The sequence below is a fragment of the Gobio gobio genome (assembly GCF_949357685.1).
Source record: "Gobio gobio genome assembly, chromosome: 1".
NCBI lineage: Eukaryota > Metazoa > Chordata > Actinopteri > Cypriniformes > Gobionidae > Gobio > Gobio gobio.
Window position 1 is genome coordinate 31,640,448 of NC_137097.1, and position 24,297 is coordinate 31,664,744.

At 37.1% G+C, this 24,297-nt stretch overlaps 1 protein-coding gene across 2 annotated transcripts; it reads left to right on the top strand.

The window, feature by feature from the left end:
- Positions 1 to 458: 458 nt before the first annotated feature.
- Positions 459 to 24,265, top strand: tmc6a (transmembrane channel-like 6a). 2 transcript variants are annotated; one of them, XM_079826107.1, is made up of 20 exons: positions 459 to 610; positions 2,688 to 2,802; positions 2,902 to 3,039; positions 4,604 to 4,747; positions 5,213 to 5,321; positions 5,493 to 5,580; positions 6,928 to 7,185; positions 7,888 to 8,054; positions 8,146 to 8,290; positions 11,705 to 11,866; positions 14,222 to 14,361; positions 14,976 to 15,051; positions 15,271 to 15,368; positions 15,440 to 15,535; positions 15,621 to 15,696; positions 17,009 to 17,142; positions 17,477 to 17,653; positions 17,742 to 17,820; positions 23,646 to 23,715; positions 23,828 to 24,265. In XM_079826107.1, the coding sequence occupies exons 2-19, from the start codon at positions 2,703 to 2,705 to the stop codon at positions 23,712 to 23,714; spliced, it is 2,256 nt and encodes a 751-aa protein (XP_079682233.1). In that variant the 5' UTR covers positions 459 to 610; positions 2,688 to 2,702; the 3' UTR covers position 23,715; positions 23,828 to 24,265. The 2 variants fall into 2 exon arrangements, with proteins under 2 accessions (XP_079682233.1, XP_079682234.1); XM_079826108.1 differs by lacking the exon at positions 14,976 to 15,051 and having other exon boundaries at positions 481 to 610; positions 14,222 to 14,356.
- The last annotated feature ends 32 nt before the right edge of the window (positions 24,266 to 24,297 follow it).

The following is a 24,297-nucleotide window of genomic DNA, read 5'->3' on the forward strand; positions in this document are numbered from 1 at the left end:
AGGTGGCAGTCTCTACGACGGTTTACAGTATCACACACTATACTGTAATGTGACATGCCTGTCTCTCTCCTCCTGATGCATCTCTGACGCATGCAGGCATTAATTGTTTCGTATATATCCTGCTCTGTGCTCACAAATTGCAAATATTATCTGTTTTGAGAAAATGCAAATCAGTTGAATCTATATACAGAACCTATAGATATCTATAGACTCATTGATTGACCGTTAAAGGTGCAGTGTGTAATATTTATGAGGATCTATTGACAGAAATGCAATATAATATACATGTTTTCAGTGGAGTATAAAGACCTTAAATAGCTAACAGTTATGATTTTAGTACCTTAGAATGAGCCATTTCTATCTACATACACCGCGGGCTGCTTGTGAAAATAGTACCAACGTAACCTAAAAAAAAAAAAAGTGTTTCTTCCTCCCTTGCATGCTGACTGTGGTTTGTCACTTTGTATACTGTCTGTCAACTGTGAAGTGCTTCTGCTCACTCCCAGAATGCTTATTGTTAAACTACGAGCCGCTCATTTTTTTATATGTATGCAAACTTTGTACATCGTATTTTCTTTAGACTGTATTTGAAGCACCTGCAGCTGATAAGGTGAGTATCATAATTGTTGGTATTTTTCTCCGGACAGCTGTCATATGTGCCTTTTCTATCTAAGAGGAGTGTTGTTAAAGGGGTTTGATGTAAACTAAAATTAGCTCTACAGCTAATATTACGGAAATAATATTATATTTGAAGGAATGTACTTCAGTGTGAACATAATGCCATGCTTTCAGACACATGATTGCATGTTAACTGCAATCCAATAAACATGTATTGTAGTTTATATTATATTATATTAAATGCAAATGCAATGTTTGTTAAAGTTACTGTCGAATTGACAAGCATTTATGGCAAACTAAAATATACTTTAATGTCATTTGTAATGATGAAGTTGCAATTTAGTACATTAATATACATTTTAACTCATGTTTTAAAAATATTTAAAGATGCACTCATTTTGATGTGTTGACTAAAAGCACATGTAAAGTACTTAAAAGTAGAACTTTTAATTTGACATTATTACAAAGTGAACTATTTAAAAGTGTGCTTAAGTGTGTTAAGAAACGGACGTGAAAGTGTACTTTCTATATGTAGCCTACACTAGGTGGCCTGTTGTTTTGTTAATATTATATTTAGTGTTGTAGTACCTTTTTTGAAGGTCTTGATCTTGTCTCGGTCTCATCCACATATACTCTGTCTTGTCTTGGTCTCAGACTAAGAGGACTCTGGATTTTTTTTCAAGACTGGGTCAAGACCACAACTGCTGGGATATTACTAAATTGCCGGTGCATTATCTGATGTATTTATTAACATCATTAATGTGATTGAATGTAAAACCTCAGATGCAATCAATAACTTTTTTTCTAATTTGATTTATTTAATGTGCCGGTTCAGAAATTAATGAGGGATGGGATTGTGTCAAAGATGTCACTAAAATGAATGCTCACAAATGTTCAAGAAATTGTTGCAAAAAAGTACTTGTATGAGATCTGGATTTGTATATTATAATTTGTGATATAATTAAGCAATATCACATCAACCTTTTTTCAACCCCAATAACACATCAAACTATTATTTATGGTAACACTTTACAATAAGGTTTCATTAGTTAACATTAGTTAACTAGTTAACATAAACGAATGAACTTCACGTATAAAGCATTTATTTATCTTTTTTAATGTTAATTTCAACATTTACTAATACATTATTAAAATCTTGTTAACATTAGTTAATGCACTGTGAACTAACATGAACAAGCCATGAACAGCTGGATTTTTATTAACTAACGTTAACAAAGATGAACAAATACAGTAACAAATGTACTGCTCATGGTTAGTTCATGTTAGTTAATACATTAACTAATGTTAACTAATGAAACCTTATTGTAAAGAGAGTAGCGTTTATTATGTTATGATATTGTGAATTTGATTTTGACAAATTAATTGCATGAATGTTTCAACATATCGTCATTATATTACATATTTGGGTCTTCAGGGACCCGGATCTATATCTAACACAGATGGATCTCAACCTGCCGCAGTACTAGTATAAAACTATCCTAATGCATATTTTGTTGCCTTTGGGAACTTTAAGGATTCACTTTGCTGTAAATCTCTGAGCCATTTCAAGTTTTGCTGATGATCCTTCCTATTCTTTTGTTTTCTGTCTGCGGTAACTATGTGTGAAACGTCACTTCATCATTGTGTGTCAGACATTGCCTCCTTGTGGAATAAAGATGAACTGCACTTATTCAGTCAGCAAAGATTCAATTACTATTGAGCAGAAAAAATATACTTACACACCTCGGGTCGCTATACACTTTTTAACAATTTATTTTAATTTTTTTTAACAATAGATTGAGGAAAACTAAGAAGGTTGATGTCTAACTTTAAAAACATTAAAATGAGGGGTAAGGTGTAGTGAATGACATCCCGGGTCGATAAAGACCCGAGGTATGCGTTTAAGGCTTGATTACACATTGTGTTTGTTTTTATGCTTCATCCATATGGTTTATTTAATTAAGACATCCTCTGGGAAGAAAATCCCAGGCAAGTATTGCACCTTAATAAAGAAGTTCATTCTTTATAATGACCCATCATCACAACAGTTTCTGCTCTGATGCACACAGCTCTAGACAGTCTGGATGGCTGCATCCCTGATCATGGAGAGGATTTCCAGTGGAGATGAATATGAAGACGAGATTGAGCTGGAAGCTGTTAGGAGTTCATACAGAGCAGTGAGATGTGGGCACACAGCATACAGACAGCCTGGTGTGAAAACCATAAATAAAACACTGGGAAGTAATAACTTACTGTTTTTTTGTTTTGTTTTTTTACTTATAGTTGATCTGACACATTTGGATCAAGAAGACCTAGAGGCACAGCATTACCATGAGTCCAAACACACAAATACCCTGCAGAGGAATAGCTGGTCCTCTTCAACGCAGAGGGTTCTGTCCTCCATGCCAAGTCGCTCCATCAGTGAGAGAATGCTTTATCTTCCATGGATTTGTACACCTTACAATTAACATTAAACCAAAAACCATAGCTGAAAAAAAACATTACAAACGTAATAACAAAGTTAACAAAATAATAGTATATGCAAACAAACCCTTCTGAAAAAGCAGTAAATTTTTAACCTACATTTTAAAAAGTCTACTTATGACGGAACGGAAATAATTCACTTTTAAAAGAATATACTTAAGTGTGAACTAAACTTAATCATTTAATTGCATGCCATGTGCAATTAAATGAAAATTTATTATAATTTAAATTGATATTAAATTATATTAGTTGAAACTTAAAGTGCCCAGTATTTGACCCACCTATAGGACTTAAGTACATATTTAAAAGTAATTACATATTTACTTGGTTTGTTTTTGAAATATGGTTAAAGTGTGCTGCTGAATGTACTGACAAGCATTTAAGATAAACAAAATGTAATTTCAAAAATTAAAGTAATTTAAAAAATATTTGTGACGTTTGTAATGTAGTTGCAGTTTAGTACACTTAAAATGTATTTTTAAATTAAAATAAAGTACTTTACATGTGCTTTACGAGAGTATGTTAGTCAACACATTAAATATGTATACTTATTTAAAGCACAACAAAAGAATATTAAAATGTAATGATTTAAAATGAAAAACTTTTCATTTTGCATTTTGTACAAAGTGCCCTGTGGAGGAGCTCTGACCTCATATGGTACCATTTGAAAGCTTAGAGTCTCTACTTTTGTTTTACACAAAGTAACTTATTTACACTAAATTACTCTAGGACCATTTATGCCTGGATTTGGCCTACCCAAATTAGAAAGCTTCCCATACCCACATACAGTGGTCTAAATACACAATTTTGGTGTAATTTTACAGGAAACCCTTTGAAGTTACATAAAACACTGCGAAAAGTGATAAACATTTAAGTATATGTTGTCTGAGCTGTAATAATAAGAGGCACTTTTTGATTATTTTTTTTGTTATAAATGTATTTTTGAAAGTGTATAACTTGTGTGCTCTAGCACCCTGCAGACAGTTTTGGCTGTTTCCACTAGATTCCAGAAAATACTGGAAAAAAGATTTTTGTCTGTATCATGTAGGCAAGATTTATTCAAATGGATCTGAATAGAGGAATATGACCTTTTTTTATGTAATATTGGCCTACCCCCCCCCCCCCCCCGTACCCATATACAGTGGTATAAATGCAATATCCCCTCTGTCCCCTGTACAGAAAACCCTAAAATTACATAAAACGCTGGTGAAAGAAAATGACATAAAAATGGTAACATTTCTCCCTTCAGATCCATTTGAATAAATCTTGCATACAACATGCTGCACATTAAATATTTTCTTTAAAATGAATGCTACTATTTATACATTAATCTACTTGTATTTACTTGTAACAGAACTACTGTACGTTGAGGCTCAAAACAGCATAGTCTTCTCTACTTTATAGCAATGTGTTTACTAACCCTATTTCCACTGTTAACTGTACAGTGTCACATTTATGATATATTATTTTTTCCCTTTGCCTGACCCATGCCTTTTCTCAGGATGGAATCAGACAGCTGCACTCTCCCAGTGCCAGAGCCGATCCACCAAACCGCGAAGACGCCGACCACATAACACTGTCTCCACCACTCATTGCACTGCAAACCAGGACGTCTTTAGAGAGTCGGAGGAATACGCTGATGCCGGTTTGCAGCAGTTACACACTCACAATGCCAATCATTTCAATCAAACAGGGCGTAAATCATGAAGAATCAAATTCCTCATGATATGAGCGACACGCTGCTGTGTACAATAAAGCGCACAAGAATTACCCATAGCAGATCTATACAGGTGGAGCTGGGGAAGGGGGAGGGTTTCTGAAAGCCCGCTGCAGTTTCTATAGCAGCTGCTGACCAAATATTTAAAGGTTGAGCAGCGAGCTCATTGGCTAGCAGGAACCAATCAGCTATGCCCTATAGAGAATGATGTGATTGCAAACAGATTGATTTTAGCACCGATCAGCCTGCGCCATCTAGAGTTTCATGACAGCACTTTGTTTAGCAACAAGAAAGAGAGAGAAAATGGTGCAATTTATTAGGTGAAAACTTTATTCACATTAAAGTGGACCTCAGGAAAATGACACTGACTTTGTTTCTGTGTCCTGGTCCTAGTGACCCAAAAGGAGGAGATGCTGAATAAACTACAAGATTTGTCTGCAGGTGAATGTGTGCGTCTGTTGCGTGAAATGCCCCTTAGTGTCGCTGAGAAACGTCAGATAAGGTACAGAATTCATTATAGCACTTTTAGACTATAGACTTTTATATACCATTAGTGCATATTTTTAAAAATTATTTTCATCCAATCATTCATTTGTTCTTTGTGTTGAAATGGTTAATTTCTTTGTACAAGTCTTTGTGTAACTGAATGGGTCTTCTTCTTTTTTTTTTTTAGAGCTTTGTGCTTTAGTTCGGAGGCTGAACAGCCTCTCTCTGCTAACAGAGCTCTGTACTGGCATCAGCTTCGAACTTGCTTTCTGAAGGTCACTGTCTTTTTACACGTAACTTTCAGATTTACATTAAGATTAAATAAAGTATAGGTAAATTGAGTTGTTTAACCAGAATTTGGGACACATGTGTCACGTACACCGATCAGGCATAACATTATTAATATTATTAAAACTAATATTGTGTTGGTTCCCTTTTGCTGCCAAACAGCCCTGATCTGTCGAGGCATGGACTCCACTAGACCCCTGAAGTTGTGCTGTAGTATCTGGCACCAAGATCTTAGCAGCAGATCCTTTAAGTCCTGTAAGTTGTGAGGTGGGGCCTCCATGGATCAGACTTATTTGTTCAGCACATCCCACAGATGCTCAATTGGATTGAGATCTGGGGAATTTGGAGGCCAAGTCAACACCTCAAACTCGTTGTTGTGCTCCTCAACCCATTCCTGAACCATTTTTGCTTTGTGGCAGGACACATTATCTGCTGAAAGAGCCACAGCCACCAGGAAATACCGTTTCCATGAAAGGGTGTACATGGTCTCAACAATGCTTAGGTAGGTGGTACGTGTCAATGTAACATTCACATGGATGGCAGGACCCAACGTTTCCCAGCAGAACATTGCCCAAAGCATCACACTGCCTCTGCCGGCTTGCCTTCTTTCCATAGTGCATCCTGGGGCCATGTGTTCCCCAGGTAAGCGACGCACACGCACCCGGCCATCCACGGGATGTAAAGGAAAACATGATTCATCAGACCAGGCCACTTTCTTCCATTGCTCCGTGGTCCAGTTCTGATGCTCACGTGCTCACTGTTGGTGCTTTTGGCGGTGGACAGGGGTCAGCATGGGCACCCTGACTGGTCTGCGGCTATGCAGCCCCATACACATAAAACTGTGATGCACTGTGTATTCTGACAGCTTTTTATCAGAACCAGCATTAACTTCTTGAGCAATTTGAGCCACAGTAGCTCGTCTGTTTGATCGGACCACATGGGCCAGCCTTCGCTCCCAACGTGCATCACTGAGCCTTGGCCGCCCATGACCCTGTCGCCGGTTCACCACTGTTCATTCCTTGGAGCACTTTTGATAAACACTGACCACTACAGACCGGGAACACCTTACAAGAGCTGCAGTTTTGGAGATGCTCTGACCCAGTCTAGCCATCACAATTTGGCCCTTGTCAAACTCGCTCAAATCCTTACAGGTGCCATGATGAAGAGATAATCAGTGTTATTCACTTCACCTGTCAGTGGTCATAATGTCATGCCTGATTAGTGTAAATCACTGTTGAAAATTAAATTTTTAAATTCTTTAAATTTAGATTTCTGAAGGTTGATATTGAAAATAACACTTCTTAAACCTGCCTGCATTTCTTTTTGATGCATAGGTTTTGTGTGGTTGCTGGTTAGGTAGAGTCTCCCAGCAGAAATCCATGCAGCTCTGGCAGAAAGTGCTTAAAAAGATCAGTGCTCGCTTTGGCACCGGGGTCCTGTCCTATTTCATCTTCCTCAGAAGACTGTTACACTACAACATCCTCCTGTTCCTCATCAACAGCCTTTTCCTGCTCTTACCACAAATCTCAAATCCACCTCCACCTCCACCTTCAAATAATGAACACACTGACCTCTGGATGCTTACTGGCACGGTAAGGATGTATATTTTAGAAAGCAAGTGCTTTATATCAGGGTCGCTGTTTTTTTTTTTTAGAACCTCTATGGCAGGGGTTTTCAAACTCGGGTCCAGGGACCTCCAGGGGTCCTCCAGAAGGTTGTAAGGGGTCCCCAGAAAAGACAAAACAAGAATTTATAAAGTCTAGCAAACATTATAACCGTTTCCTTTCTAAATGTTCACTCCTTTCTTGCCATACATACTTCCCAGAATTGTATATGTTTGCTTTGTATCTTTCTGGTGAGTTTTTCTCACTAAAATCCCCTTTATCTTGCTCACTGGGGTTCTTAACGCAAGACGTAAGCTGCTTAGATACATTTATTCTGAAAATTGCTTATACAAATAATTTTTAGTTGAAAATGTTCTTCTTCAGGTTTATATATCCAACATTAAGTATGGCCAATTTAAGTTTGGAAAAAATATGTGGTATTTATAATGTCACACAGTTTAAATATTTTTTCATACATAAAAATATATAGATGGATTTTAGGAAGGGGGTCCATGATAAAAGATTCATCATATTTGGGGGTCCTTGGCATCAAAAAGTTTGAAAACCCCTGCTCTATGGCATAGCTGATTCATTGGGCATGGGAAGGGAAATCTCTTCCATTCCCTGTGAATTTAAGTAAACTCCCTGCTTCATATTATCGGATGCTACCATTTTTTTGTTCCTCAAAAGGGTATTCTCACAGACTCTGTGATGTTTTATGGCCACTATACCAACTCCACAAGTGGAAACTGCCAAGCTGAAACTAAAAAGTGTCATCACAATTACAACATACCCCTGGCGTATATTTTTACTATGGGAACAGGCATGTTTGTCACATGTGTAATGCTTGTTTACAGGTTTGTCTATTTTCTATACTGATTGTATTAATTAACATTCACATCATTAGCTTGCCCCATGACTGAATGAGTTTTTCTTTTTTCCTTTCAGCATGTCTAAATCATTCGGAAAGAGTTTCTGCACATTCAAGACCACTGGTAACCTAGCTTTAAAGGTTTTCTGCTCTTGGGATTTTAAAGTCAGCAGGAAAAGGTCTGTTAAACTGCAGGCGGTGAACATCTGCACTCAGCTGAAGGTTTGTAGACATAATGAGTTCATTCATGTTAAAACTACTTCATGCTCCACAGCTCTAATAACTGCGTTACAGTATATCATACACAAATATGTTTTGAAGATATGTATGAACAATGAAGTGCAGATAAAGTGTGCATAAATCGTAACTTTAGGGGTACAACAGCTTGTCACTGGGGAAGTACCTTTAAAAGGAACTCTTTGTACCGTATAAAGATACATATTAGTTCCTAAGAGCAGTAATATGGACCCCATTCATGTGTTATGCAGCACGTTTGAGCTTCAGTAAGAACCAATGAGGTTCATTCTTGTGTTACGCATCACGTTTGAGCTTCAGCAAGAACCAATGAGGTTCATTCTTGTGTTACGCATCACGTTTGAGCTTCAGCAAGAACCAATGAGGTTCATTCTTGTGTTACGCATCACGTTTGAGCTTCAGCAAGAACCAATGAGGTTCATTCTTGTGTTACGCATCACGTTTGAGCTTCAGCAAGAACCAATGAGGTTCATTCTTGCGTTAAGCAGCACGTTTGAGCTTCAGCAAGAACCAATGAGGTTCATTCTTGTGTTACGCATCACGTTTGAGCTTCAGCAAGAACCAATGAGGTTCATTCTTGCGTTAAGCAGCACGTTTGAGCTTCAGCAAGAACCAGTGAGGCTCATTCTTGTGTTACGCATCACGTTTGAGCTTCAGTGAGAACCAATGAGGTTCATTCTAGTGTTACGCAGCACTTTGAGCTTCAGTGAGAACCAATTCATTCACGTTACGCAGATATGAATTCCATATGAATTAAGAATGTGTCTAATGTGTTAAGAAACTTGAGTCTTTTTTGATATAGCGATAACACTGTCTTCTCTAATGCAGCTCAGTCATGTATAATGACTGATTTTAAAGGCTTAGCATATGAATCTAACACAAGGTTAATGAGATAAAGCTGCAGGCCGGGGATCTCCAAAAAGAGCATGAGAATTTCATGAAACTCAAAAAAGGGGGACTTCCAACTCCAAAACCCTACAAATTACAAATCACACTCTGTGCGACATGGATCTATTAAACTTGGGTACGACATGCATGCAGACTATATGATGATGACATCTTTTGACTCGTAGGCGATGCAAGTTTCTATAGAAGAATAAAATGTTGTCTGCGTGTGCTAGTGGTTAACAAAAAGACCATGATGAATCACACTTTGGCAGTTGTAGTATTTATGTGTGCTGAAAAAAAGAGGATGTGGCAAAAGAGTAAGGGAAATTTTTAAGTTTTAGCACCATGTCGCGTTGATTTAATGTCTCATTTTTATTGGCTGGTCAGTAACAGCAAACACACCGTGTGGTGATCATGCTGAATTTCTGACACTGTCAGAAAATTATCGTAGGCAATCTTTGGTCGCAAGACTGTGACAACGGCTGTCTTTGAACCTCTCTCACTGTACGACATAGGACCAACAATTAGGAGCCACGATCACAGAAATCGCCACGATTGTTTCACAATGGCAATCTTTTGTCTGGGAGAGCCGGAAATCGTGCAGTGTGTCCCGGGCTTTACAAGACAGTTCGGGTAAAGCTAAAAGTATAAATCCCTTTTCCGCATTTTGCTCAAGACAGTTCACATAATTTCCATCAGCACATTTCGCTAACATACACTTGCAGCTCGATTTTTCTAGCATATGTACAAGTGATTTGAACACTCAAAATCATCACTTCGAAGACTTTAGATTTGCAAAGACGGTGCACTCAAATGACTCTGAATGGGAGAAAGTGCAACGTGCAATATGGCGCAATAAGTCCCGCCTTCAGAATAAATGAACAAATCACCTATTGATAAAGTTAATGCATCACTACATCTGCGGTTAGAAGCTCTGGTTGCTATGGTAACAGTCAGTGTTTTGAGACACATGCTCATGACCACACATCCTCAAAAAATTTATGAGACACTTGTCAGATTTCACTGGTCATTCGAAATTTGAAATTTAGAGAATTTGATGTTTGCCCATTCAAAGAGATAGGAGCTGTACTTGCATGGCTGAAACAGCTGCACGAGATGCATTTCAAAGATGGCGCCAAGTGAAATGGACTTGCCTTAAATATCAGGGTGCTGTCACTTTAGTTCGTCGTCTTATGTATTGCTTGTGTCCTGCCCTGCTTGATTCTTTTACTCTGTCTAGTCGCCAGTCTTGTTTTCCCCAATGGGGTAGTTTTTTGTTTTGTTTGATTTTTGTCAAATAAAAGTCAATTTCTCTGGATCTCTGAGTTCTCGCCTCATCCTATTCCTGACATTAAAGGGACTTTGACGGCGTCGTTCACTTTCAATGGACTGTACTCTGAATATTTTGTGCGCCTACTGTGCACTCTACGGAGGGAAATGTGGAAAATGAAGTGTACTCAAGCTTTTATAGGGTTAGGTTTAAGGACTCCCTATGTCTTCAGTTTGTCGGTCCTGCCCTCCCCATTTGTGATCTCCTGCCTTCAGAAAAACCCTCCAGCCTGCAGTCAACCACTTTAACCACCCAGAAACCACCTCAAATGTTCCAAAAAACCACCAACAACCTTATGCTGGTTTTAGTGATGGGAGTCATTTGGGTAACACTTTAAAATACAGTTTCATTATAGAATAACCACACAGGAACAAATGTGTAAAACATGCTATTGCTGTAAGCTAATCACTAACTAGAGAACGAACCTTCACGAGAACTAGTAAAAAAAAAACATACACAGTTTAAACTAATCAATAACTAATGCAAAACAAATTAACATTTTGACTACTACTTGAACATTTAATCACTTACATAATCAGTTGTACATATTCTTCAGATAGAACTATTTACTGATCTAGCTAAGGGCTTTTCACTTTATAATACTGTTAAAAATAATTAGTAACTCCTTCTGAAGGACTTGAATACTAGTGGATTACCATGATATTAATTTTAAAACTATGAAAATGTGTATAGTTTCCTATAGTAGTTGTGAGGTATAACAGGAGTGATTAGTTAATAGTGAACTATCCATTCGACAGATTGCTATTACTTGTTTATTTGTTAATCAGTTTCTTCTTAGTAATGAGTAGCTACTGGAATGTTAATATTGTGTTACTCATTTGTTCCTGTGTAGTGTTATTGTCATTTGTTTGATGTAAAAATACTTCCTCCAAGCCCATTGCACAAGCAATTTGTCGGCTGACTTTCTGAAAAGTGTAAACCCTGTAGCACTTTCAACTTTTTTCTTTGTCTTTTTTTTTCAAACAACTGACTTGGCAACATCAGTAAAACCACTGCTGGAACGTCTGAAGCAGGATAACCTGTTTGTCCAAACAATGAAAGACAGGGACAATTCTGTGGTGCATAATGTACACACTTCAGCTTTAACAATACATACTAACATGTTGAGATTTGAGTCACTCTGCTGAATGTTTGTGTTTTAGGAGATGCTGTCAGAGCTCAGCTGCAGAAAACCGAAGAGGAACTTGAGTTCAACGTTGGGCTGGTTGAGTGTACACTTATTAGTATGGACCATTTGCCTAGGTTGCATTGCTGCCTGCATGATGGCTGTTTACTACATCCATCCTTACATTGCCAAAAAGTCGGTAAGGGTCGGGTCAAAGTGTCGAATAGACAACAGGAAACTTAACACTTAAGAAATCACACAACTAATGGTGGAAACGATCAGTCACATCCTGTTCAGTTCACACACCGGTTATTTTTGCTGCCTCATTTCATTGCAGACAGCTTTATTCTCAAATGTATTATCTGGTTAACTGTTTTTCTTTGTCTATCCTCTGGACTAGTTTTATGAGCTGTTTTTAGGGTGTTTTAATTTAGCAAATTTGACAGAAATTCTGTGCTCATTCTCAAGAAACAATGCCATTTGTAGTTATACAGCACTTGATCAAATTAAAGGTGCAATATGTAATTTTTTTTGCAGTAAAATATCCAAAAACCACTAGGCCAGTGTTATATATTTTGTTCAGTTGAGTACTTACAATATTCCAAATTAAAAAAACTATTTGTAAATCGTTGGAAAATTGCAATTGTAACCAAGGAACCGGGACGTATGGGGGAGTCGCCTGTCGATGGCATTATATCCGCGTTACCCTCGGTTTCCGCTTTTACTGCCGTAGAAACCATGGCAACAGACGTGGACAAATGTGTAATGTCTAGTGGCTGTTGTAGTTTCGTTAAAACATTATGGTCAATTGCAAGCAGACTTTGGAACAAATTGAGAAATCAAAAGAGGACCAGTATCGACGTGGCGTTTTCGAGATTTGACTTGACAGAGATGCCATGCATGTGCTTTATTAGACAGGTGAGCAAATGTACATAAAACGAATCAATGTTATGTAGCTCAACACGATGACATTTTAGAATATCTTCAGTATGATGTTCTAATGTTGATGTAGCTTACTGCAAGTCTCATACAGCCAACAAACTAACACACAGAATAACATAAATTTAAACACACGCAAATGCAGTTTAGATAGTGGAGACCAAGTGAAACAGCATTGAGTTTCCTCACAATTTTAATTAATCAAATAAACTGACCTGTATGAGTAGTAACTCAGCACTTGCGGGTAGTTCGGTACACTGTAAAATCGAATTAGTTAGACTTACTTGAAAAAAGCATGCAAACCGATTGCCTTAAAAAAAACAAGTAAAGTGAAATAGGAATAGTATGTTGTGCTAACAAATGCTTAATTAGTATAGTTCACTTACGCAAGAGTTCTAGTGGCTAAAAAAGAGCTGTAGAGAGTACTTGATCTTTTAATTTAGGTTTACTCTTGACTTAGTTTAGCTACCATAGATGTTACCATTGTTGTGTTTTGCATGCTGAATGTTGAAGTCTGTGTGTGACTCAAGCATGATCAGCTGCAATATCTTTTGTTACAAATATAGAGGGATTATATCAACTCATTTAAAAGTTCCACAGGTGTTTATGACGTAAGTGTTAGCAATACAATTGTAAATGATCGTTATATGACAAAGGAAAATATTACATAGGTTAATTTTAAAAGATGATCTTAATTTCTGACTCATTAACTATAGTTAATTATTCAGTCAGAAGCTAGGTCAACTTTTAAAAGCAACCTATTTATTACTTCTCTTCCTTTGAAACCAAATAACTGTGATTTCTTGTTGCATCGCTGCATTAGAAAGAGAGTTTTAATAATATAAATGTTCCAAGTGCTCAACCAAAGTGAACACTTATCACCATAATGGTATTTTATTTTTTTTATTTTTTTGCTTAACAAAATGGCACTCAAACCAATCAATTAATCTTAACTTGTTTTTTCTGAGTAAACAAGGAATAGTATGTGAATAGTACAGATTACTAGATTTTTTCAATTGAGTTAAGACACTAAGTAAAGTTAACTAAAAAGTGTTAGTTAGAATCACTGTTGGATTTTACAGTGTAGAATGAAATGTCCTCATTTCTTTATATCCCCTGGGACTTGCGTGTGGTGCTGATATGTCTCTTATTAGTAATCGCGCCCTGCTTCATACCACAGTCATGTTAAAGAAAACATTATTTCCCCATAAACATTATTAGATCCATCGATATGACGACAATTTCCATGATTCCATGCTCAATCACTGCATCATCCATCTACACCTTTGTTATTGTTTTGAAGAGGTTAGCTGTGAAACAAGTTATTCGCTTAATCTGTAAAATAGGTCATACAATAAGTCTTTCAATTGTAAATGCAAATGTGCAGATTTGTCCCCATTCATCAGGTTACATTTTTATGGGTTATATAGAAAACTTTAATTTTATTGAAATGCATTTTTGAATTCCTTTTTCTTTGCTGAACCTTGTTATGCTGTGACAATTAAAACTAAAATTAAAATAGCATTTTCAGTCTGAAATGGCGTTTCCTTAGAATGAGCCTGATATATGATCTTGAATACTTTATTTGATAAATTGTGTGTGCATATCTATTCAGGAAAATGACCCAGTCCGTTTGCTGACCCTGCCTTTGGTCGTGTCTTGCATCAGTCATCTACTACCTGGTTTCTTCGACATGTTATCCAAGGGGGAAGATTATGACTCCCCAAGTGTTCACATTTACGTGTCCATTGTAAGGTCAGAGTACTATTACTCTGTATATGAATGTTTTTTTTTTCTTTGCTTAACATTGTTTTTTTTGCATACTATTCTTATTCACTTCCTGTCTAATTCCGCTGTGAGCGAAGGTCTGTGCAGCAGGAAGCAACTTTAGCATGCTTCATTTGCTTTTGCTTTTCAATCACTTTACATTTGCTGCTCACTCTAGTGTGACTTTTTAATGCACATGCCTCTTATCTTGAAAAGTACTCCAAACCTTTTAGACACATTTTTTCACAAATTTTTCACGCAAGCAGTTGTTTTGTTTGTAAAAAAATATTTCTCATATTTTTTAATTGGAAAACTCAATGATATTCATAATATGTGTAAGACATACTTGTTTTTGTTGCTGAAATATGTAATACTTGAGCATGAATACAGAGATTACATGTATAATAATCTTGCATTTGAAACTAGATTTAAAATATATATATATTTTGGACATGCTTATTTGTCATTTAAATCTATGTCATTAACTTAACTGATGTTAAATAACTTATCTGTTCAGTTCGTCACAGTTCAAGACAGGTTGTTATTAATAGAATCAGATGTCTGAGTGTTCATCAAACATCTTTCGGTTTCTTCTTTCACAGGAACCTGTTGTTGAAGGGTTGCATTTTTAGTGTATTGTGTTACTATTGGTTCAAGAACATCAAGACAGGCCAAAAGGTGACCAAAATCGTGAAACCTGAAGACATTGTTTTAAATCCAGTAACACTGTTGTTATTATTTTGACAAACTGATTCAAAGCAATATTGATCAAGCAGTCAATCCTCACAGTTAATTTGTTTGTAGGGTTTATGAGAATGATAATTTAGAACTTTAATCTATGAGCTTATTAGTTGAATATGAAATAACGCAGGGTTGTTTTCATTTGTTTACTTGCAGTGCTGGGAGACATTTGTTGGTCAAGAGCTTTATCGTTTGGTTTTAATGGATCTAATAGTTGCGTTGCTGTACATCATCTTGGCAGAGTTTCTGTGGGGGTAAGTTCTCGTGATCCCATATAATGGCCGTAATGTTTAGCTGAGTTTGTTGACTCTTTCTGCCCCTTCAGGATGTGTATTAGTAACATCATACTGAGAAGAAGGAAACTAGAGTTTGACATTGCACGAGATGTTCTGGAGCTCATCTATGGTCAAACACTTGTGTGGTACTGTCACCTTCTCATAAAGAAACATTAAATTATGTTCAGATAGCATCTCACTGACAGTCTTTTATGCATTCTCTTTTTATAGGTTCGGTGTGCTGTATTCACCGTTGTTGCCTGCAGTACAAATTGGGAAACTGTTTCTCTTGTTCTACTTCAAAAAGGTTAAGATCTTCTTAGTATTTTTAGGCTTCATTTGGATAGAAGATTGAGTTTAATGACGTTATTGCTTCAATTGTAAAGATGAAATTTGATTGACATTTGATTGGAATTACCGGCTTGAGCGGTCGACATATTGCCAAAAGTTTTGAGACTCCTGCCTTTACATGCACATTAACTTTAATGACATCCCATTCTTTATCCGTAGGGTTTAATATGGGGTTGGCCCACCCTCTGCAGCTATAAGAGCATCATCTCTTCTGGAAAGGCTTTCCACAAGGTTTAGGAGTGTGTTTATGGGAATTTTTGACCATTCAATTGACAAGTGCATTTTTGAGGTCATGCACTGATGTTGAATGAGAATGCCTGGCTCACAGTCTCTGATGGACGAGTCTGGGTTTGGCGGTTTCCAGAAGAACGGTACTTGCCTGACTGAATTGTGCCAAGTGTAATGTTTGGTGAAGGGGGGATTATGGTGTGGGGTTGTTTTTCAGGGTTTGGACTTGGCTCCTTAGTTCCAGTGAAAGGAATTCTTAATACTTCAGCATACCAAGACATTTTGGACAATTTCATGCTCCCAACTTTGTGGGAACAGTTTGGGGATGGCCCCACCATTGCATAAAGCAAGGTCCATAAAGACATGGATGAGTGAGTTTGGTGAGGAGGAACTTGACTGGCCTGCACAGAGTCCTGACCTCGCCCGATAGAACACCTTTGGGATGAATTCGAGTGGAGACTGGGAGCCAGGCCTTCTCGTCCAACATCATTGCCTGACCTCACAGATGGCGCTTGCGCCATCAAATATTCTGTTTAATATTCCCATAAACGCACTCCTAAACCTTGTGGAAAGCCTTCCCAGAAGAGTTGAAGCTGTTATAGCGGCAAAGGGTGGGCCAGCTCCATATTAAACCGTACGGATTAAGAATGGGATGTCATTAAAGTTCATTTCTGTGTAAAGACAGGCGTCCCAAAACTTTTGGCAATATAGTTTATAACTAATATGGTGGATGATAACTAATATTTGGTGGATGATAAGGTACAAAGTTGTCCCTTTAAGGGGACTGCACCAGTGAAAAAAAATGATTGAATCTTCCAATCAAATTTCGAATTATGAAAAAAAGAACAGATCAGACATTCTGCTTAACATTTTATTTTGTGTTTCATAGAGGGTCAGGGGAAAAAAAACAATACAGGGTTGCAATGGCAGGACGTTTGAAGTGTCATATTTTGGTTTAACTCTTCCTTTTGTTTCAATTTAGAAAATAACTTAAATTTATGAGTTTTCAATTAAGGGCATATGTGTCACCCCCTTTATAGACAAGTTTGATGAAGAACTTCCAAGCACCCAGGAAACACTGGAGGGCCACTCAGATGAGCACTCTCTTCATCAGCCTCCTGTTTTTACCCTCATTCATTGGGGCCCTTACGTGTCTCATATATACAATGTGGAGGTTTGTCTCTTCAGAAAATTACATTTACACTCTCCAGGACATCTGGAAAGGACCAAATCTAGAAAAAACTAAAATAAATGAACCATTAATACACACCTTAGGTTTTCCTCTGCACATAGATATACCATGTTGATAAAATAAGTACATTTTATGATTTTAAAAGGATATTTCACTCAAAAATAAAAATTCTGTCATCATTTACTTACTCGCCCATCGTTCCAAATCTGTATGACTTTATTTTTTTCCTGTGGAACACACAAGATATTTTAAGAATTATTTCAATAATAAAGAGTCATTAGTGCCAGTGTGTTTTGTTTGCTTCTGTTTTTTTTAGGATCACGCCCTCATCACATTGTGGGCCCTTCAGGAGCCTCCACAACATGCTCTTCTTAGGCAAGCAGTGGATCATCGGTCTGGGGAGCTCGAACCCCAGTTTGGAGTGGCTCAGCTGGGTTTATATTCACTTGGTGGACTACCCTTTTTTTCTTTTCATTGTTGCAGCCCTGTTCCTGTGAGTATTCCTTGCTCATGGATTTTCTGGCTGCAGTATAGAGCAGAGATGGGTCATTTTTTAAACTGTCATCTCCATCTCTTTCCAGAACCATTATATACATTCACATGCAAGTTTTGGATGGCCAAAAGATGATAATTGAAAAGTTACAAGAACAGATAGACTATGTGAGTATATGACCCTTATGGAACATCAAGAAAAACTCTTGTTGAGAATTAACAAAAGTTGATAATGCTTTAGATTACGGCCCGGAAAGTACTGCGTAAGTAAAGAGAATTTACAGCGCAATTTTTGGTAATTATAGTGCAACTATAAAGTAAGTACGTGTAGGTATAAGGGAACAATATGTAATATTGGGGGAATAAAGGGGAAAAATAAGTAATCTCTGCTAATGAAAACTCATTTGGGTTCCTAAAAGTTCAAACATCAAACAGGCAGGCCCGGTTACAGAATCAAATCACAGAGGGTGCTTCTGAAATTACTGAGGGTGCTCTAGTAAAGTGCAGATAGGCTAAGCAACGGCTCCACCATATCAATGTACAGTGAGAAATATATGATTATTTATTTACAAGTCAACACTTTTACCAATAATTAGAATTTCAAAAATATTTTGCTACAAATTGTCTATTAATCTATTAGTCTGCCTTTACATTGCTTTAATGCGTTACTATTTTAACATGTCATCTTCCTGAGAACCAGAAAACATTTTCTGGTCATTACATTGGTTGGAGCATAAAAAACTAATTTATATATTTTTTTAAATTCCTATGTTATATGCTATATCCTCTGCTCTGTAGAGGACACCAGAACCCATTTATTGATCAAATTAAAAGGCATGAATAGACAAATAATGGGATTTTTTTTTTCATTCACCAATCAATTTTTGTGCTTCAAGGTTTGTTTTATCCAAACTTTGTAAAAAGATGATTCTCAATGTTATGAAAGATACAGAATAATTTGATATACCATTTAAATTTTTACGCAATATATGGGTAAACGTGGCCATAAAAGCAATTCCCATTCTAGGCAATGCATCTATACACTATTTAATTTGCATATTGATGTGTTTTGGGACAATATGTAATGTAAAAAGAAGTGTAATAATATTTTCATAAGAATGTCTCATATTTCATATCCAGACTTAAAACTGTGTATGTTGTCGGAGAAATTCGCTAAAATATAATGTCCTCTTCAGAGGCAAATCCTCTATTCTGGGTCTCAGGAGGATATTTCTGTCTCGTGCAGAGTGGCATTTATATTTAGATGTCACTTGCGAAACTTTACGGTCCACTTAGCAACAATAGTTTTATCAGGGTTGCCAACTCTCACGCACTCTCACACCAAATTGCCAAACCTGCTTTTGATATTAAACAAAGTCTGCTTAATTTAAACTCTAAGCTAAACTCTGCAGGACAGCGGCCCTCCAGGGCCGAGTTTGGAGACCCCTGCTGTAGACTATCGCTTCCGACCAGCAGTCATCTGCGTGTGTATGCGAGGGTTGAGTTTACGCTTGACGTAACTTGAAGCGTGACGTGAGCGCGCCGAGAAACTCTGGTAATGCCGATGTCGGATGCTGTTGGTTTTTATTTTTGTAATGCTCACAACAACAGTATACAAACAATAAAATAATATATGATAATAGCAATGAGAAACAAACAAGACTAGAAGACAGAGATGCCAGTTCTCGCATGTGTTTCAGATGAAATTTGCGCGAGAACAGGCCCGGTTCCAGAATCAAATCACTGAGGGTGCTCTAGTAAATGTGCTCCACCATAGCAGTGTACAGTGAGAAATGTATAATTATTTATTTACTATTCACTTTTACCAATAATTGGAATTTCACAAATATTTTGCTACAAATGGTCTATTAAAGGGTTAGTTCACCCAAAAATGAAAATTCTGTCATTAATTACTCACCCTTATGTCGTTCGACACCCGTAAGACCTCCGTTCATATTCGGAACACAAATGAAGATATTTTTGTTGAAAGCTGATGGCTGAGAAAGGCTTCAGATAGGCCTCCATTGGCATTCAGTACACTTATACTCCCAAGACCGATAAAAGGCACTTAAAACGTCGTTACAAAGTCCATCTCACCACAGTGACTCTACAATAATCTTACGATGCGACGACAATAGTTTTTGTGCGCAAAAAAAAAAAAAATTAAAATAACATCTTTATCCAGCTTGTTATTGCCTTCCGCGTGTGCCTTCACGACGCATGCGCGAGAATATGACGTAGCGCCGGGGTTCGGGAATCCATGAAATGCACACTTAAGACCCATTTTGAGCACTACGCCGAATGTAGAATCCAACAGCTTAGACACGCGCGTCTTCCTCTGATTGTAAACAAATCGCTTCTGGGTCATGTGTCCGAACGCCGGATCTGCGTCATATTCTCGCGCATGCGTCGTGGAGGCACACACGGAAGACAATACAAGTTGGATAAAGGTGTTATTTAAATTTTTTTTTGCGAACAAAAACTATTGTCGTCGCATCGTAAGATTATTGTAGAGTCACTGTGGTGAGATGGACTTTGTAACAACGTTTTAAGTGCCTTTTATGGGTCTTGGGAGTATAAGTGTACTGAATGCCAATGGAGGCCTATCTGAAGCCTTTCACAGCCATCAGCTTTCAACAAAAATATCTTCATTTGTGTTCCGAATATGAACGGAGGTCTTACGGGTCTCGAACGACATGAGGGTGAGTAATTAATGACAGAATTTTCATTTTTGGGTGAACTAACCCTTTAATGTAATATTTAATAATATTTTCATAAGAATGTCTCATATTTCATAAGAATATCCAGACTTAAAACTGTGCATGTTGTCAGAGAAATTCGCTAAAATATCATTAACACCTCTATTCTGGGTCTCAGGAGGATATTTCTGTCTCATGCAGAGGCATTTGTATTTAGATGTCACTTCCTAAACTTTGCAGCATGCAATTGGCCATCGGTCCTCTTAGCAATAATAGTTTTATTCAATGAATGTGACAGACTGTAGCCTCGACAGTGAGCCAAGATCGCTACGATCACTAAAATGCTGTTGCTTTGTCAGTTCATCGCGATCTCACAAAGCTCCGTTATAAAAATTAAGTTGTCAACAATAAATATCTTACTTACATCGTGTCTTGTTAATGAGAGGTTACGCGAGCCTGCATTAACTCAGCACTGAATAGCAGGGATGTCACTAGGATTGGAAGACAGGTGGGGCTTAGCCCCCAGGGTATTTGTAACTTGCGTTTGCAAAATCTTTGCACTCACATCTAGAGCTACACTTATGTCAACAACCAGTCAAGAAACCAAGATGTTAACAAAGTTAAACGTGACAGACATATTCTCTTCTTCCATTTCTACTCCGTTAAAGAAAAGTTACTGTAATGTTAGCTTTAAGACACATCAAAGCAGCATTGGGGAATTTACTGATGAGTTACTATAAGCAATGACTTAAATGCTATCTGTCTGCTCATGTAAATGTATGACAAAGTTATAGCATACTATATCTAATTCCTCTCTATATAAGATAGGTTGTCCACAGAATGCTATTTAATTACACAGAACCGCATGTATTCAAACCCATTTTTGAGCTAAAATACAAATAAGCTAAACCTAAACCTAAATTGAGCTTAACCTATACAAATACCACAGCTGTACATTTTTCACACCCTATACTAAATTTACCCTATACAATAGCCGACTCATCTGGACTGAAGCCGCAAACATTTAGTGTAAGAGTAAACAAATGATATTATTTAATATTTGAATCACAGCTTATATAGTGTTTTGACATCGACAACCCAAGTGCATTTTACCTCAAACTTGCGACTAGTTAACTTTCTAAAGTAGCAATCGCTTCTCGGGTCGACATTAACACACTGACAAAATTATATTCAGAATTAAAAATATTTTTATACCACTTTTTAATGTGTGATTGTGTAAAGGTGTTCACGAGATACCAACCTTTCATGAACTTGCTTTCAACGTCGAACACTCGTTCTCATGGAGACGCGGTGTGCACGGAGGGGAGGGACTGTGTGTGTGTGTGTGTGCGTGTGTATGCGAGAGAGAGCGTGAGTGAGAGACGCAGGGAAAGGAAATGCAGCTGAACGTTATTTGCTCTATGAAAGACATTGATAAAGATGAAAACTAAGGACATTTAATCTATAATTTTATTTTAGTTAGTTTTGCCAAACACACATTACTGTTTTGGTTAGTTATCGTTTCTTTGTAATGCCTCGTTTTTATTTTTATTTCAGTTAACGACAACCTACCTAGTTTTCGTTTATTCCATCGTTTTCGTTAACGTTTATAACCTTGGTAACGACGAGACGAATCCTCCAGTTACTTGCAGTAGCGCTCCGGTCTGCAACGCTCTGAAAGCTGCCACAGTTCACACCAATGCAACGAGACGTGGTGCATCATCTTCATAGCACAACGACTCTTTGTACTTCTGTCCAACTTCCGACTTTTCGGCAATTTTTTGGTAGCTGGATATATATTATTTGTTGTGTCTAAATATGAATGAGGATACGGTTATTGATAAATCTAATTGTTATTGTTGTTCTTATTATCATTTAGGGGGGCTTAGGAACATTTTGGCGTAGCTTCAGCCCCCCTAAAATAGGCCTAACAACGTCCCTGCTGAATAGCCTAAAAACGCTGCCGTTTTGAGCGGTGAGATTCTGATCGCGTTCGAGAAATCAACAACTATCTGTGATTGGCTGCATTACTCACCGCTGCAAAAACACGCTGTAAATACATGCATTTGACGCTCTCCAGAGGAAACAAATTTGCAAATCTGTCAAATCTGTTTCGCCAATATTACAGTTTCAACTGAGGGTGCTTTTGCTTGCGTTTGAGAATGCTTAGCTTTTTTTTTGTTGTACTTTTTATTTTAATAAATAATAATATAAAATATCAAAAGACATGGGATTCCTCTTATGATCCATCAGTGGAAATAACGATAAAGAAGAAGTGGAACAAGAAGAGGAAGACAAGCAAGAGAAGCAAAAAAGGGAAAAACGTGCCTCTCTGTCCGGACATTATTTGAAATGAAAGGTTTATTTTAAAAAAATTAATAAGAAGTGTCAAATCTGTTTTGGATTAAGATGTTTTTCAAATAAATATTTCCGATTGATATCAGATTTTGTATGTGTCACTTACCCTGTAACTACACGAAACAAGAGGGGAACAAGAACCACTTTAATTTACAGGCCGCTGATTCACTTACCCTGTAACTACATGGATAATTACCCCTTAATTAAAAAATAGCTACAGTATAAATAATGTGTTAATTTTCCTGATAGTTACCCCTTTATTACTTTATAGTTACACTGTAATTACCAAAAATTATGCTGTAAATTCTCTTTACTTACCAGTACTTTCCGGGCCGTAATCTAAAGCGTTACCCAAAAGTTTAGACTGCTAATGTTTTAATGAAAGTTTTGTTTGGTGGTGATCAGTGTTTGTTTTAGTTGGGCTATTGACCCATTACTTTTTTAATATTATTTTTCTCTGGCTGCTCCAACTTTGTGTTTATAAAGCACATTTGTTATTGCAAGAGAAAATATGACCTGGTCACAATATGTTCAGCAGACTTTTTATACTTCTTTACCTAGAAAATGAATAAGCATCATTTAGCAATGAGGGTTGACAAGAATATAATTTCAACTTCTATTTGTATTTTTATTTTATTTAAAATATTTATTTTTATTTCTGGGGTGTTGTCAGGATGATGCTATGTGGTTGCTGATTCTTGTATCAAGATAGGATTCAGTTCCAACAAGAACAAGAAATTGTTTTGTTTGATTATTTCGAAAAATCGTAGCACACACACACCACAACAAGTGTGTTGATGTGTCATTCATGTCTTCAATACAAACGGTGCAGGATAGATTAATGCTTGAATCTAGGGCTCAAATCGCTAAACAGGGGTGGGTTAGGGTTTTTTACAGATTCATTATTTCTTGGTAACATCTTATCCGGTTTCTTAGGAGGGTGAAGATAAGAAGTTCCTCATAGCTAAACTACAGGCCCTCAATGAGGCGAGTACTCAGCAGTGAGGTGAGGTATTTTCCTTTAAATCAGTATTTTTCTTGTGCGTTCAGGATGTCCGGGAGGTCAGATTCCACAGCTTGTAACATTTTCTTTTTCTTGATTTCCTTCTTGTGAACAGGGCTGAGTGTTTTTGTCACCTGCTGGATTCTACAGAAAACTTATTTGGAAGAACCCATAAAACCTGAAAAACTGGTGCATTTTATGTGGAAGATGTAACCCAGATTACCACTGCATTTTGGAGTCAAATGACACTGATATTTAGTAGTGCCACTTTCATGTAATCAAATAGAAATATTTTGAAATGCACAAGGTTATTTTTTGCTTATGGAATTTTTTTTGTCAGTTCCTCATACCACTGTAAAGGCATCTATATTTTTGTGTGCTTGAGAATGAGATCATTTTTACATTTTTAGAGGACTGTTTCAAAAATGCTATGGATACGCAGTCAGCTGTTAATGTTTCTTGCGACGTGTTGATGAGATTCACTTCAGTTTATCTGCTGTCTTTTGGAGGTTTAAGATCAATCAATAAATGCAACATATATGTCACAAATGACAATTGTTTGTGAATATTTTACTGATATTTCTT

Coding starts and splice junctions, on each gene's coding strand:
- tmc6a (XM_079826107.1), top strand. CDS start 2,703: ATGGCTGCATCCCTGATCATGGAGAGGATTTCCAGTGGAGATGAATAT. Junction 15,052..15,270: donor ACATCAAGACAGGCCAAAAG/GTGACCAAAATC, acceptor GTTTACTTGCAG/TGCTGGGAGACATTTGTTGG. Junction 15,697..17,008: donor TCTTGTTCTACTTCAAAAAG/GTTAAGATCTTC, acceptor CCCCCTTTATAG/ACAAGTTTGATGAAGAACTT.